General features: G+C 38.9%; 1 protein-coding gene and 1 pseudogene across 5 annotated transcripts in view; both read left to right on the forward strand.

The window, feature by feature from the left end:
- The first annotated feature begins 396 nt into the window (after positions 1-396).
- LOC146985356 (diacylglycerol O-acyltransferase 1-like) lies at positions 397-12,940 on the forward strand (annotated as a pseudogene). The gene is made up of 18 exons (XR_015035965.1): positions 397-550; positions 2,281-2,457; positions 3,339-3,426; positions 4,178-4,218; positions 4,399-4,484; positions 5,241-5,293; positions 5,393-5,498; positions 7,583-7,687; positions 7,782-7,841; positions 7,944-8,047; positions 8,227-8,265; positions 8,775-8,816; positions 9,109-9,153; positions 9,466-9,575; positions 9,661-9,726; positions 9,835-9,922; positions 10,799-10,861; positions 12,597-12,940. The product of XR_015035965.1 is annotated as a diacylglycerol O-acyltransferase 1-like (transcript).
- A 2,515-nt stretch (positions 12,941-15,455) lies between these two features.
- Positions 15,456-17,660, forward strand: part of wwp2 (WW domain containing E3 ubiquitin protein ligase 2) — a 74,175-nt gene continuing 71,970 nt past the window's right edge. For 2 of the 4 annotated variants that reach the window (XM_085778291.1, XM_085778294.1), the window contains exons 1-2: positions 15,456-15,510; positions 16,747-16,828. In XM_085778291.1, coding sequence (XP_085634417.1) covers positions 16,759-16,828 — 70 coding nt within the window. In that variant the 5' untranslated portion in view covers positions 15,456-15,510; positions 16,747-16,758. Of the gene's footprint in view, positions 15,511-15,969; positions 16,227-16,746; positions 16,829-17,660 lie in introns of those variants that run through there. The other 2 variants (XM_085778292.1, XM_085778293.1) reach the window with 2 other exon arrangements.

Genomic DNA, 17,660 nt, shown 5'->3' on the forward strand with positions numbered 1-17,660 from the left:
TAAGATTTTGAAAAAATAAAGCTCAATCAATCGAGAATATTTATCTGAGTGGTTCAAAAGAGAAACATAAGAAAGGGCTCACCAGCCAGAGATTATCCAGGTTCCTGGGTGGTTGGATTTGGAACTGCATCTCTGTATGGGACTCTCAGAGATTTCGCATCTTTCTATCCACAGTGGAATGTGTCAAGTCAATCACACACAACCAGAGCAAACCACAGGGAAGGTCCATAGCTTCAAATTAAAAGCACCATTGTGAAACCAACCGGCTGAAATCAGCTGTTATAGTCTGAAAAAATTAGGCTCTTTGTTGAATTTTCTTCAGGGAGGCTTTTATTTTGAATATTTTTGCACGGGGGCTTCAAGTGCGTCGCGGCACAGAGGACATCACACACACACACACACACAGGTGGAGGAAAAGGTCAGTGGATCTGTGGGGCAGAGACACACCCGGACCCGGACAGGAGGCTGATGAGGGTCTGTGGACGCTGTGAGATGCTGCTGTGATCTGGGTCGGGCTGCCTGGGGGAGGGGGGCGGCGGAGGATGACAAGGTAGGTCGTTTCTCTGCTGCTACAGGAAGTCACACCAGTCTTCATTCACATTTCAGCCAATTTAAAGTTCTACTTAGGAGCAGTGAAGGCAACACGGGGCATTACGGTCACACCATGTGGGCTCTGAATCAGGTTAATTAGCTTTTCAATTCGGCTCATGTGTATACTCTGAACAGCATCATTAAAATGTATGAATATAAACTTAAGCTTTTATAAATGTGATGTCACACAGGACATCGCCACATCTGGGGGAGGAAGGTCGTTATAGTATAGTGCCAACTGCCGAGTATCTAAAATGTTTTCCCTGTGGTTTCCACATTATTAGGTTTTCATTATGAACTAAATTCTGATTTTTATTTTATTTTGTTTTACAAGAGTGTGTTCAGACTCCTTCTCCATGTCAGAGGACAGCAGATGTCCCACACTGTCTGTGTTCATGAAGGTGCCGCATTCACAGAGATCGAGGTCTTAGGATGGCATTGGTTACACAGCACAAACAATATATGAACAATTGCAGGAAATCTGATTTCCTATGCTACTTTGCGCACACCAGACACATTTGAATACCATTTACCATTTAGGTTTTCTCTATTGCCCAAAATAGCTAAAGAAAAAAAAAAAAAAAACATTTGAAAGGGTTTATGTAGTGATTCTTGTCTGAATACAAGTAAGAAGTTTTAGGTTTTTCTTTTGTTGTTGTAATGTTTAAACAATTTAATCTTACCGTTTCCTGAGGTTTCTTTTATTCGTCTTTACTGTAAAAAAAAACTGTCCTGAAGGTAGGTGAAATCATTTAAAGGGATAGTTCAACATTTTGAATTGGCCCATTGCCATAATCCCTATAGTTTTAGGAGTAGGTTCATTACCTTTAATTGTCTGCGCAAGCTATTTTTAGAACGGCGGAGCAGAGCCGTGAGCTGCTAAGAGCTACACTACAGAGGCTAATGGGATTTCTTGGTTTCCCTCATCAAACTCATCAAAAACACAATCCAACAACTCCAAAACGCTCTGGTGGACAAGTTGTGACCTGCACATTCACCACGCTATGAGATAATAACAGAACATTACCAGACAGAGTTGTTTTCGAAGCAAATGCAGAGACTGCTTGCTGGAAAACCGCCCTCGACGGGAACGCGCATCAGTGGTTTTGCATGAATTTCCCTCTAAAATAACTCTGTCTGGTAACGTTCTGTTATTATCTCATAGCGTGGTGAATGTGCAGGTCACAACTTGTCCACCAGAGTGTTTTGTATGGCGTCATAGTTTTGGAGTTGTTGGATTGTGTATTTGATGAGTTTGATGAGGGAAACCAAGAAATCCCATTAGCCTCCGTAGCTCTCCGCCGTTCTAAAAATAGCTTACACCGACAATTAAAGGTAACAAACCTACTCCTAAAGCTATAGGGATTATGGCAATGGGCCAATTTGCCAAAATGTTGAACTTCTTTTTTTCATGGTGCAAAAAAACCCCAGTAACTTAAAAAGATAATTCACAATAATCTGTCAGGTCTGCCTTTTGCTTTTCATGTTTTGTTTTGTTTTGTTTTGTTTTGTTATGTTTTGTTCAATCAAGACAAGGACAGTAAAAAAAAACACACACACACACACACACACAAACACTTTCATTCATTTGCCAGCTCAACATTCTATCTATATATAATCTTGTGAGGAGTGACAAGACTGGTGTTTTATAGCAGATTATATGATAAATCCATTTCTGTTTTCCCCCAGCTGTATTCAACCAACCATGAAGCCTCTGATTCAAATGGCTGCGATGAGGCGAAGGTTGGCCTCTGTCTGCTCCTCCTCCTCACCTGAAGAGGAAACTACAGACCTCTATGACAGCGCTCCCATCTCTGCCTCTGATCCACTCAGTCAGCAACAACATCCCTGTGCAGCTCTGCTCTGGTAAGCTCAATTATAATAATAATCATTTTATCATTATTAATTCCAGTAATCTTTACTGAAAAATTGCCAATGTGACAGTATACTTTATATTATATTATATTTTATTATATTATATGATATTTTGAATTATTGATGCATTAGTGTAAAAGTAGCATCTAAAAGTTGTAATTGGACTGAATAAATGAGCATTAAATACTGATAGATAGATAGATAGATAGATAGATAGATAGATAGATAGATAGATAGATAGATGGATAGATGGATAGATGGATAGATAGATAGATAGATACTTTATTAATCCCGAAGGAAATTCATCTGTCAGCTGCTCCAAACATTCTGAAAGAAAGTACTTAGCTAATGCAGACAGATGTAGCAATAATATAAAAGAATAAAATAAAGTATAAAATATACCTATATATTTACATATATCACCTATATACTGTATACATATATATATATATATATATATATATATATATATATATATATATATATATATGTATACATATATATACACACACACACTCTCTCTCATATAAAAGAATACAATTCATACTCTAGTCAAAGAACATTTAAATATTTAAATAGACTTGGCGCCAGACTAGTTAAGCACTAAGACAGAGCCATAAAATGACCACAATGATACACAAAACAACCACAAAGTGATGTAATAACAGCAAGTAGATGTGGAAGAACAGATAATATTATAACTGTTAGAAACACTGAATAAAACAGTTTCACATGTAAAGTCACATTTCAAGTTTCAGAGTTTAGATGTCAGAGTTTAGAGCTGAGCCTGATATTAACCTTTACTCTTCATTTCATTGTTTCTCTGTGGTTTAAAACTAGATTCAAGTCAAAAAACATGTCCCTCTGTTCAGTTGCCACAGTGTCCAGGACTCTTTGCTGAGCTCCAACAGCAGCTTCACCAGATACAGAGGCATCCTCAACTGGATCATCATTCTCTTGGTCTGTTCTTCTTTTTTGTTCTGTGGAGCTCATATTAGATATGTGTACAGGTGTTTAAAGGGATAGTTCACCCAAAATTCAAATTTCACTCATTATCTACTCACCCTCATGTCAACTAAGAGCTGTGAGAATTTTCAGAGTCCTCCGTTCCTTCTCTGAGTTACGGGGGGGTCCGCGCAGCAGTATTTGTCCATAATGGTTGTCAATGGATACCAACTTTCTTCGTCCAAAAAGACACACCAAAAAACATCCAAATACCTCCATACTGCTCGTCTGTAATGTCCCTCTTGTATTGAAGCCCCAAAATGCGAAATTGTTCCGAAAAAAATTAAATAAGTCTATATTTTAAGCTTGTTTGTAGCGGAAGCTCCCAGTGTCTCAGTTCACTGCTCTTCCTGTGTCAGTGCAAATCTCGCGTGATTTGCACTGACCGGCGGAACAATTTCTCATGTCGGGGCTTCAATACAAGAGGGACATTACAGACGAGCAGTATGGAGGTATTTGGATGTTTTTTGGTGTGTCCTTTTGGACGAAGAAAGTTGGTATCCATTGACAACCATTATATGGACAAATACTGCTGCGCGGACCCCCCCGTAACTCAGAGAAGGAACGGAGTACTCTGAAAATTCTCACAGCTCTTAGTCGACATGAGGGTGAGTAGATAATGAGTGAAATTTGAATTTTGGGTGAACTATCCCTTTAAGGGCCTACTGACAGCTACTGACGCACTGTATGTGTGTCTGGTTTTCAGGTCCTGACCCATGCTCATTTGTTCTTGGAGAATTTCATACAGTGAGTATAATGGATGAGACATATTTCTGTCTTTGACTGAATTTATTTTCACATCCTCTTGGATATGACTGTCCACATTGGTGTTACATTAACTTCTAATGGGGTTGTGATAGCATAGATCTTTGGATGACAGTGTTGGTTTCCTTATGCAGTGCATTTTAATCTTTGTTGTCTGGACAGACATGGCTTTTTGATTGACGTCAAAAAGGTCTTTCAACATGTGATGGAGGACAACTGCAACTGGCCATGTGTCAGCCTCATCCTGGGTGAGAAGCTCAATGCAGCAAAAATGCCAGCAGCCATAAGATGAAAGAAATTAAAGGGATAGTTCACCCAAAATTCAAATTTCACTCATTATCTACTCACCCTCATGTCAACTAAGAGCTGTGAGAATTTTCAGAGTCCTCCGTTCCTTCTCTGAGTTACGGGGGGAGGGGGGGGGTCCACGCAGCAGTATTTGTCCATATAATGGTTGTCAATGGATACCAACTTGCTCGTCTGTAATGTCCCTCTTGTATTGAAGCCCCGACATGAGAAATTGTTCCGCCGGTCAGTGCAAATCACGCGAGATTTGCACGGACACAGGAAGAGCAGTGAACTGAGACACTGGGAGCTTCCGCTACAAACAAGCTTAAAATATAGACTTATTTAATTTTTTGGGGAACAATTTCTCATGTCGGGGCTTCAATACAAGAGGGACATTACAGACGAGCAGTATGGAGGTATTTGGATGTTTTTTGGTGCGTCTTTTTGGATGAAGAAAGTTGGTATCCATTGACAACCATTATATGGACAAATACTGCTGCGCGGACCCCCCCGTAACTCAGAGAAGGAACGGAGGACTCTGAAAATTCTCACAGCTCTTAGTTGACACGAGGGTGAGTAGATAATGAGTGAAATTTGAATTTTGGGTGAACTATCCCTTTAACATAATAAAGGCAGTGAATGCTCAAATATTAGTGGGTAAAACAACACACTGAGCCTGTTGTTGTGAGTAACCATATTATGTGTATGTCCTCCAGGTGCCAACATGTTTGCCATCACGGCTTTGCTGCTGGAGAGGTTTCAGGAGAAGGTGAGATGACTTCATCTTCTTTTGTCTCTTTGATCTCGACACAACTCACAGTGACTGTCACTTAACGATCAACACTTGTGTGTCCTCCATGTCTGTCAGGGTCTACTGTCCCCCACCAACGCTCATCGTTTACATCTTGCAAATCTAGCATTGCTTCTGCTGTTTCCTGCTGCAGTCATTATACACGGGCCTATGACATCAACAGGTAACAACTACATACATGTACATCATTGTGCTATCACATTAAGTGTGCACATGTGATACAGTAACTAAACATAGATAGATAAACCAGACAGACTTTATTCGACCTTAGAAATGTATCAAGCATATAACCATAGTGCGACAAATCCTTAAAACATTACAACATGCCACACAACAACAACAACAGACCAATAAATCTTTATTGACAGAAATATAATGAATACGAAGGCAGTTATTATTAATGTACCTTCAAACAAACAATTGAACAACAGCCAGGGGACTATTAAATAAATACAGAGAATAAAGAGCACAAATCATATGTTTTCATAGCTTTCTTATTATTCGAGTCACAGATACTTTGCATGTACTGTTCCGTTTCCCTTTGGAATGCCACAAAACAGGGTTTAGAGTGACTAAATTTAGCTTTGTGTATGTGATATTTCCCTAATATTATTATCAAGTTTATGACATACAGTTCTTTCTGTTTCTTACTTTTGACATCGTGGACACCAAAAAGTACATTGGGCCTCATTCACCAATATCTTCTTAAGAACCTTCTTAGATTCTTTCTTAAGTTGTTCTTAAGAAGTTCCTTAAGAAAACCCTACGTCAGATTCATCAACGCGTTCGTAAGCCTCAGAATTGTTCGCAGCTGTGTTCCTACTTGATGAATGCCATCTCCTCGTAAGTTGAGGGCGTGTGCCAGGTGAGTCTAATTAACATAGGATCTGCATAGGTAACGGCCCCATCAATGCCCGTAAAAGGGCATGAGACTGCAGGGCCGTGTGCACACACAACCCACAGGCACTGAGCAGAGAGGGTGGAGTGAGAAAGAAAGTTGAAACGCTCAAATGAAAATCTGGGAGGGAGCACCAGACTCCAAACATAAAAAGAACTAAAGTAGTGAAGTGGCGCTACTGTGGCAGGAATGAAACAAAGAAACAAACAAAAGGCTTATATTTAGTTTATATTTTTATATTTATATTTATATTTATATTTAGGCTATATTTAGTAGCCAGCAGTGGATGCAGCTCTTCGGGTTGTTATCAGAGAGACCACACTCTCACGTGTGCCATCATAAATATCATCATATTATCATATATTTAAAAATAATAATAAAAACAGTTGTGTGTAGTGTGAACACTTTAAAAAAAAAACTGATATGAATTAAGTGTCTATAATGTTTTTTTTAAGAAACTGCAATGATTTGTCAATTATTATTATTAATATATAATTATTAAAAACATCATAAAAGATAAGAAAATAATTCTTATTCAAATCATATAATATCATACAACTGCAGAACAAAGGAAAACACTATAATCGGTTATTTTTGCAGAAGTCTCAGCACTTAAAAGTGCGTAAGTATACTCCTGACTGTTCGTAGATTTTGTTCTTAGTTAAGAACAAATTCTGGATAAGAAAACATTCATGAATGCCACAATCTTCGTAAAAACTTCGTAAGTAGGACTTAAGAACAAATTTGTTCTTAAGAACAGTTCGTGAATGAGGCCCATTGTTCCAATCTAAAGAAAAATCTGAGTCAATCTTCAATGCAATGTAACGCATTACTTCTTTCCAGTAGGTGGCAGTAGAGTTACAGTTCCAAAACAGGTGCATCACAGTTTCAGGCTCAGACTCACACAGAGAACAATTCACACATAAATCTTTCTTAAATTTTAACAAATAATGTTTGGCAGGGTAATATCTATGAATTAGTTTGTAAGACACTTCTCTCACTTTATTTGTAATTAGGTATTTGTATGGAAGGTTCCATATTTGGATCCAGTTCAGTCCATTAACAATATTAGACCAGTACTGAAGTCGTGGTAATATCAGTTTGAAATAGTGATCTTATTAGATAATTCCTTTTTTTAGTTTTAACAGAAAAACACATATGGCCCACTGGTGTTAATATGGGGTCTAAAGGAGGACAATTATTTAAAATAAAAAGGAAAATAAAAATAAAAAGGAGGACAATTATACAATTATTAGGAGGACAATATTGAACCAGTGTTTTTTCCAGCTTGCTGACTTTAAATGACACTGCAGCTTTGCTTGGGATGTTTTTGTGTTTGTGTCCACCAGGTGGAGCGTTCTTCTCTCTCTGGTTCTTCACCGTTCTGGGAATGAAGCTTTACTCCTATCAGGAAGCTAATCACTGGTACCGACAGGCTCACTTAACTGAAGCAGGTGTTTATTTCTCCAACATTATCCTCATGTACTAACTTCAATCCAAGTCAAAATCAAACATCCAACATTTAATTTCACATCTGTGTATTTTTAGATAAAGACCAGAATGGATCAGTCGCACAAAAAGCCCAAAATGAGCATCTCACCTACCGAGGTGAATGACTTCTCATTTTTAAGATTATGTTGGTTTCTTTACATTAACCCTTGATCATACATGTTGGACTGGTCCTCTATGATTCTGTCTTTGACTTCTCAGATCTGTATTATTTCCTGCTTGCCCCCACTCTGTGCTACCAGAGGGATTTCCCATGTTCTCCTAAGGTTCACATCAATAAGCTACTGCACAGGCTGATGGAAATGGTGAGCTGTAATAATAAATGTAATAATTGTGTTTTATTCAGTTTAGTTAAACCAGTTAATGAATCTGGAATATTTATTGATGGATTAATTGTTCAGTTATATATACTTACAATTCCTATATTTACAACCTATTATAATGCAATATTAAGAGAATTAATTGTGGCATCTTCTATCTTTAGGTGATTGTCATCCAGATCATGGTCGGCATTGTGCAGCAGGTACAGCAGCTGGTTACGTTTTTCCTGTAATGTACCATATGTCATTGTGTACTGTCATATTTAAGTATTGTGGTATATTGTGTGTGTAGTGTTACAGTGTAGTATATTAGAGTATTTTACTGTATATCATTGTCTTCAGGTGTGGAAACGTCGGCCTGTTCGTTGAAAATGAAATGTCTAAAAACAATTTATCAGACAGTTTGTCAAATTGTCAAGTGCTTTGGTTTATGACCAACCTGAAAACTTAAGACACTCCCAGCATCTTCAGCTGTGCTTTGTCCTGATGTGCTAATTAGGAAATGTTAGTACGCTAAGATGCTAAACCCAGAGCGTGAACATGGTAAACATTATACCTGCTAAACATAAATAAGTTAACACAATCAGTGTTACATACTGACATGTAAACACAGCCTCCCAGTGCTGTTAGCGTGGCTGTAAACAGTCTTGTTAACTGTGGGAACTGACAGTGCTGTTCATCGTGACTGTGTCCTCTGTGTTTGTCCCCTCAGTGGATCGAGCCCATCTTCCAGAGATCAGAAAACTCTTTCTCTGTGAGTGAAACACAGAACCTTTAATAAGTGAGCATTCATTCATCCACTCATTCATTCACCTTTATTTATTCAGGGAGGGCCAAGTGAGAGCAAGCTCTCTTTCCCACTGATTACAACAATTGAAGCAATACAATCCACAATACATATAAAATGAATATACAGTACATGCAATACAATAATATACAAAAAACAATCATTTTAAATGGTAGGCTACATGCACATTCAGAATGCATGAAGTCAATGAGAATATAAGGAAAAGCTCACTTGTACATTAATTAGTTCTTGTTCACAGAGTATGGATATTACTATGAGGGTGGAGCACCTGGTGGGACTGGTGGTGAGTGATTTTAACATTACACTTTCTTGACATGAGATTACTGTAGGTTGGGTATTTTTACTTCAGTGAAAGTACTGCAGTACTTGATTTTACAAATACCTGATGACTCTGAAACAACTTTTTTGTCAGAGGTAAAGTTTGGTGGTGATGAACACACCAGACATTTAAATATAAATAATTGTAATTTTTAAATGTTTGAAACACAGACCTCAGATCAGACTGTGGATCTTCTGCCTCATCTCTATCAGAGCATCATTAGGGTACTGACAGAGATTGTGCTGTGTTGATGATGCTAACACGTTTTCTCATCAGGCTCCGACACATTTCCTCTGGCTGCTCTTCTTCTTCTTGAATCACTCCTTCCTGAACTTCTGCGCAGAACTCCTACGGTTCGGGGATCGACATTTTTACGGAGACTGGTGGTCAGTCGCACAAATCACTTTCCGTGTATTGTGTTGCTGCGTAAGCAGAATCACTGGCTCACTGTGGTTCATGTTTTATTAACAGGAATGCTACAACTCTCATCACTTTCTGGAGGAACTGGAATATTCCTTTCCAGAAATGGTGTCAGAGGTATTTTGTTCAGTTTTAACTCAGATGACATGAATTCTAAATGATTAAGTTGTTGTTACTCTCTCCTCTGACGTGTCTTTGCTCCTGATGTGCTTATTTTGTATGAAGACATGTTTACACACAGCTGGCAGTAGAGAATGTACCTTCATCACGAGCAGAGTTACTGGTCTTCCTGATGTCTGCAGCTGTTTGTGAGGTACAGCACCGATACCTGGATCTACCTGTATTAGCCAAAATGCACTGAGGAAGAAGCAAATCTAGTCAGTTTTCTTTGGTTAACCGTCTTTTAAAGCTTTGTATAGTTCAAGATTTTAACTACCCTTTTCATTATTTTGGTTTCACTATGAGAGCCACTCTCATAAACCATTACTGACAATCCAGCTGCTTAAGAACCAGAGCTAAAAGAACAATGATTATCTTTCACAATTATCAGGTGAACACAAAAATGACTCCAAATGAATATTAATAATACTCCATGTCTGATGGAGTTAGAAGATCACACAAACATGCATTAATCAGTGTTGTGCCAATTCATACTTCAGTTTATACAGATGATAATGAACTAGTTCACTCTCACCAGAGTGAATGATATTCACGTTTACATTCATTATTTGTATTCATTCACAAATAACATGAACATATAATGAAACATGCATGCCCATGTTACTAATGCATTTCCTATAATGCTCGTGTTTTGTGCTGTTGAGCCAAAAGCTTGGTTCCTGCAGGTTTCAGCTTTAGTTGACCTTTTGCAGGCATCACTTGCATTAGAAATATAGAAAGAAGAGCTAACCAGTATGCATAGAGGAACAATTACAGCAGCTACAGTAAGAACTCGTGAGATGAACACAGGTTCACTGGAGTAATCATTAATAATTGTCTGCTCGATATTATTGGATATTCTTTAAATGAATGCGGAATGCAAGTATAAGCAGCTCTTACTGTGTGACAAATCAGTGCAGTGATGAATACAATTAAACTGTATCATTTTGATCATGTCAGTCTAATCAGAAGATAACGGCACAGTACTGATCTGCCGGGATGTTTTTTTCTCTCCCTCTCTTCTACACAGTATATGATTGCACTGCCTTTGCACAGCTGTCGTCTGTGGATCTTTCTTTTCATGGTGTTGGAGGTGAGAACATTATCTTGTTTTTTTTTACATGAATCCATTAGCAAAATTATGAATTAAAGGGAAATGACATGACAACACTTTGGTTTAATTTATCCTATTGGTTATAAAACCATGGGAACATGACTAAAAGAATTAAATGGAGCAAGAAAAACAAACAGACATCCATACAGGATGTAAACAAGCGAGAGGGTAAACATTTTGAGGAAGGTAAAAGATGACAGGCAGTAAACATCCACCTCAGTTTATAGACTGATTTTATTGTTTAATGAGGGATTATTACCACCATGGATGTTATCACTTTCAGTCTGACCTCAGTTTTACTTGTTGGTTTGTTTAAAAAGGTAGTGGTAATGAGTCACAGGACAACGACTAGTCAGATGATCAAGATGACTTGTGATCAGGTGACTTATTACCACTACTTTTTGTTATGACTGATAAAACTCATGGCTTCAATAATATAAATGAGACCTATGTTGTGATACACCATATTTTTCCTCTGAGAAATCGGGACATAGATATAAACAAGTGTATCCACAAATCCCATAAAGTGGCGATATGGGTCCAGGTGGGTGGGGCTTGGTGACTGCTTTGTTGTTATATCACAAGTCACAGAAGTCCTGACAGCTGGGTTAAAGGTTCAGTTTCTGAATACTGTTCCCTGTAAGCTGAGGCTTTGATACTTTAATTTAGCCTTAGCCTAACCTTATCTATAATTACTATACAAGTAGTTCCAACCAAGCAATCTGATTGGTCAACAAGACATTTAGAATGTGCTCAAATCAGCATGACAGCAGACCTAACTCATCACTAAACATATTACTCCGCCATGTCATGTTGTTTTATCCATCTCCTTATTCTTATTTTTGTTATTTTAGAAACGTTATGTTACTCTTGAAAATAAATTACAAACTAAATCAACCTCCTGTAGAGTGCTCCTTTCAGATGCCAAACTCAAATTTTAGAACAAATACTGTAACCATTTTCTAGTGAATATGCTGTAAACTGCCCTGTTTTAGCCGAGAGGCTGTTCCCTTCTGTATGTGTAGCCTACAGTCAGAGAGACACGAACGTTAGTTGTAACCGCAGTGAAAATAAAATATGGCCTGGAGCTGAATATTTCATTGGATAAAACGGAAGATACCTCTATGTTTCTCTCTCTCTCTCTCTTTGCAACTTTTGGGCTTTTAAATAATCTGGAGTAATTGAAATGTTTGGCTTTCCCCATCAGCTGTGTCGGTGACGTGGTATTGATTTAGTTCGGGAAAGTCCGAGACCGTGATAAAACATTAACGTCAGCTCAGAGTTCATCATCTGGGACTAGAAAATCCTTTCTGTTGCTAGGTCGTTACTAAGGGATTATTTGCTGTAGAGGTAAACTAGGTTCCATTACACATAGGAGTCTACTGACAGTGCTCAAATTTCGCTCACACTTCCCGTTTCCATGGGAATACATGGGGTCAGACTGATACCTCGGTCCTGACCGCATCACTGTCGTGCTCAAATGACCTTAAAGCACACCCTCTCGGGTAATAATACTTAATCCAACTATCATGGACATCTACATTTTTATATGAAGCTTTAATATAAACATTTACCTTTGTACTGCATGGAGCTTTAATTTAAACAACAATCTTTCAATCTGTAGACCTTTAATGTTAATATTTACCTTTTGCCTGTATGGATCTTTAAATCGTCTTGCTTTTTCTTTAACAAACACTGTGTCTTCTCTTTGTAGCTCTTGGTTGCAGTTTTCCTCGGAGACTATTTCCAGGGAAACTATGGCAACGGTTTGGTGTGGCTGTGCCTTTTGCTTGGCCCACCGCTGGCTGTGATCACCTACTTTCACGACTACTACATCAGCTTCCACATCATCCCCACAACCGATATCAGGCCACCGTCTTCCCAGCAGAGTTTGCCTGCATCCTCAATGACCATGGAAAAATGTCTGAAATAGAAATGTAGATAGGCTGCTTTATTGATCCCAAAGGAAATGAGAAACTGTAATCATGAGCAACAGACCAAGAGTATACAAATGTCATCCTAAACTCATGTCTGTGCTTGTCTGATCTGGGGAAACTTTGAAATTACTCAACAATTTCACTGTACTAGCTGTATATGTGACTAATAAAGTACCTTTAAAAAACATATGCTGTACGTACTGTATGCAATACTCTATTAATGTACCTACTGCCTTGCATATTATGCAACTATATTTCTGCATCATAACATATCTAAAAGATAAAATGCAATAAACAACTGTTTTTTAATAGTCTGTAGACTTTGTACATCCCATTCCTGTCGAATGAATGACTCATGAACTGGCAGGATGCAGCAGTCAGCCAATTGGTTAGTCAGGAAAGGCTTCAGTGATGATTACTGTTAGAAGATAAGGTTGCTGCTTATGCATCGGTGTGCCAACATGTGGTTAAGAGGCCCGAGTTATCCAGGTTTACTGTAAGTTTCATGGACACGATCCCATCAGGAAATACAGGGGAAGATTGTACCTCATGGTCCAATGAGTCCAAGTGTGGAAACATTTTAAGCGTGTCAATCTGCCAAGGAAAGTTTATATGGGTTTAATGTCTGGTCTCTTGATTCCCCTATTATTTTTATGTTTTATGTTATTACAAATAGCGACACAAATCGACCTTCATAATTAAACAAAACAATAATTTGACTTTTCATCATTAGATAACTTAGATACAGAAGACTGTGTTAAATGTGTTAAAGTTACTTATCAGATCTCAGTGTCTGTAGCGGAAAGCATGATGATCACTGTAATAGTCTGGCCCAGCTGAACACAATGACTCCAGATTGCTTGTATAATACTGGTTGGATTAACCCTCTGTTGTCAGTACAGTCTGAATCTGCCATGGTCATTATCATGCAGAAAGTATGCGCTCATTTGTCAGTTTATTAGGTACACCGACTTGAAATAAACACATCCTTATACAACTACCTACTAGTGAATCCTCCTTCATGGGTTCAATACTGTTTTTGTTGGAACTGTGTTAGAGAAAGCTATACTAATGGATGTGGAGCCTGTAGTTTGTGGTGCCAATTAACTGCAATGTGCCACGAGGTGATACTATTACTTTGTCAAACACACCCCAATCAATGAAGGTACAGATAACAGTGCGTTGGCCCTGAGAGCTCAATGCACTGGAACTTAAAATGTGCAAAGCAACAAACACACTTAAATACTTTTCCTGGAAGAGATCATAGATCCCAGGTGTGATGTCACTTTCTCCTTTCAATTCTTCCAGGTTACAGTACCATGAAGCAGCAGTTCTCAGCAGCAATATCTGATTTTACCTGTAACCTTGGTTTCCCATCATGTCCCTATGGCAACGGTGAAACGGAAAAAGGCACATTGTGTAATATATGTCTATTTAATTATTATCTTGAACGAGTCAGAATCTGAATACTATGGAACATTAATTGTGCAAATTGAGTTTTTGTATTTAGACAAACTACTTTTTACTAGATGTAGAAGAATTGAATGTAATGTTTTAGCAGGGGACAGTGCGAGAGAGAAGGGGAAGAGGAAGAGAGTGGGCTGTGGGGAAATGGGAAGCAGATAGACAAAACCACAGTTCATGCACACTTGAAGAGTAAAAGAAAAATAATGAAACAACAGTCAGGCTGATTGTATCATGAAGGGTTGTGATGGATTGTCCCTGTGAGATATGTTGTCACCTCTTCACTTCAAGGATGGCACCTGGGTAAAACATGCATGAGAAGTAATAGAAATGTCATCAGCAGCACACCCACTCATCAACATTACTGATTATTTTATTCTTTTTTTTTCTCCACATGTGAGAAACATCTGTAACTCAACTCTGTAACTTCCGCCATCAGCTTCATAAAATAAACTGTAAAGAGGACAAGGTTAGTTCCCCTTCTAAATAACAAATTCCAGTACGTAACAGTTCACAATAAGCTCAGACAATGAGACACTACAACTTTCATGACTAATGTAGTCTGGTGTTACAGGATGCAATGGCCCATATGTGCTATTAACAGTGATTCAACAGTTACTCACATACATTTCAGTAAATTCTGTCACACGCCCACAACTCTGTTCTCTGCTGTGGGCTGCACTGTGTCTTGGTGGTTAGCAGTGTGCCTCACAAAAGGGTCTTTCATTCGGTGGATTTTTCCATATTTCCCCTGTGTCTGGGAGCATTTTCCCCAGTGCCATGGTTTCTTCCCACAGTCCAAACTCACACAACTCAGGTGAACTGACATATATATTGATTGTTCAAGAAATACTGGATTGTAATGTAGGCCTATAGGTTTGCTTTACTGTAGTGTTTGGCATTCCTGTTTTGACACCTATTCATTCTGTTAAATTCCTTGCTTTAATATTGATATTGTAAATATTGCTTGCTGCGTATTTTTCATTAGGCTATATGGCGGGGTGTTACTTAATTTATCTGTTTATTTATTTTATTTTATTTGAAAAGAAAAAAATGGCATGATGAAGTGATTATTTTAATCATTATTTATGACCCACAATCCTTTGTGGATCCTAAAAAAAAAACAAAAAAACAAAAAAAAAAAAACCTACCTTGGGTCACGTGGTTTTGTCACTGAGGCGGAAATGAAAGTTCGTTAGCGACAGCGGCGGAGCACAGCTGAAAAAGGTATGAGGAAGATTACAATTAAACCTCATTTTCCAGAGTGTCAATGGGCATGACTTGTTCTGACATGAACAACGCAAGTGTCAATGTAACTCAGTGTGGTGTCGGCTGATTAGAAGAGGTTTTATCAGCATGTCCTTTGACGAGATCCCCCTGCGATGTTTGGTTGCTAACTGTTAGCTCCCTTACGTCAAGCTAGCTGCAGTTAGCCGCAGCAGACCGGACGTGTGTCGACATTACCTTTAAACAAAACCAGGGGAAGGATAGCGCGTGAGGGGAAGAGGTGTTGTTTTATGTGTTGATATATTACGTTAAGTAAAAATAGGTGTCAGTTTTAGCGTGTGGTTTCTCCTCTGCATCGGGCATTAACACATTTAAACACGTCTGGTGAGTTTTAGTTTGGAAAACTGACCGGAAGTACCGGCGTTGTCTCGACACGGCTTGACAGTGATGCACACAAATACCTTGATCATCTTCCGTGTTTGTGTTTTGTGCGCAGCAGCCAAGGGTATTTAAATTCAGGTGGACGATACAGTGAGTGTAGCAGGCTGCCGGACCCATCTGGTTCTGGTCCATAAGAAGTTCCTAGTGAGCCGCGGACCTGGCTGAGGCTGCGTGGTGGTTTAGCAGCTTGACTCGAGAGGTGGACGGACTATGCTGTGCGCTTCTATTGTCATGGCTCTAACACGTCTGCCTGCAGCCCTGTAGACGAACCTCAGGTGGCCACTTGGTTAATACAGCACCTAACTACTCGTTATGATTATGACCTGGTCACATCTGGCCACGCATGACCGTGTTTTGGTCGCTCTCAGGCTGAGATGCCAACAGCAGTCACCTTGGTGCTGCAGCAAGAGACGGTAGACTGATAACATGAGAAGGAGGATCCCCTTTACCGAGCAGCTATAGGGTTAAGATCTGTTTTTGATCCAAGCACTGAAGATCAGTGTAAACAGTAGTTTTATATAGGTATATATTAGCTGTGTAGTGTCCTTTACATATACAGCTCTCTGTGAATTGAGTGCAGCAGATGACACCTCTGACTTTGCTCAAGGTGATGTTGATAGGCTGTGATGAGAGGCTGTAACATAACAAGGGGGACAAGTCTCTGCTGCTATTGTAATGTTCTCGGTCTGGTTGCCAGATATTACCTGTCATACACCTTGTGTTTGTAAGGTTTGTTTTGAATGTTGTGATGTAGCGAGAGTATGTTGTAATATGGTGTGGTTGTGGTTGTTTCAGAGCTGTGATGTCATGGCAGCTGCCAGTGTGAGCAGACCCGCCGGTTCCCAGACCACTGAAAAGTCTCAGTTGATCTTGAAAGGTAATTATCTCCTTTTTTCCCCCCAGTCATCCCATACAGATTTGAATATACTGTCATAAATAATAGTGACACAGCATCGCCTTCCGAGATGAAAACAAGACAGAATTTCCCTAAAACTTAATGTGCAATCATTTGTGTACATTGAATCCCACGAATAGTCTCCAGATGAGTGAATGCATTGTGTTGAGTTTCTATTCTGCGCCCCTCTTTTCTTTTTCTTTTCCATTTCTACACAAGAGGCAGCGAGATTTCACCTGTGCAAATGTGTCCATCCACCATAACATGAAAATACCCTCTCTGTATCATGCATAGTGGGTCAAGCTGACATATCACACTTAGCTTGAACTAAGGCTCTTTTAAAACAAAAATGATCCCAATCTAGACAATGGTTTTAGCTCAAGTATTAGAAGAAATTCTTCATCCAGGCTAATGCACCTAAAAATGCTGTACACCGAGCATGCACAAGCCTGGGTAAACAGGAGGTAGCTCGTCTACTTTGCTGTCGATTAGTCACATAAAATACTGAAAATGAAGAACAAAGTAGTATTAAAATGCAGAATTTAACTGAACAACAGCTGGTAGCAAAGACAACAGCTCTATAATGCTTGATCTGTCATGTTGTGTACCACTGGTAGTTGAATCTGGGACTCAATCAGGGAGCGACAGTGGGTGTGTAAGTCAGCTTCTTCATTAGGACACATGAGACTGTTTGTTTGCTGTTCATTTATATATAACAGCACTTTGACTCTGAGTATTTATGTGTGAGATGTGGCATCCCCTGCGTTGTGTTTTAAACACCACCTATCATTGTTTAAAGCAGAAGTAAGCGATC

Source organism: Trachurus japonicus, chromosome 6, assembly GCF_045865225.1.
Source record: "Trachurus japonicus isolate A0001 chromosome 6, Traja_1.0".
NCBI classification, from domain to species: Eukaryota; Metazoa; Chordata; class Actinopteri; order Carangiformes; family Carangidae; genus Trachurus; species Trachurus japonicus.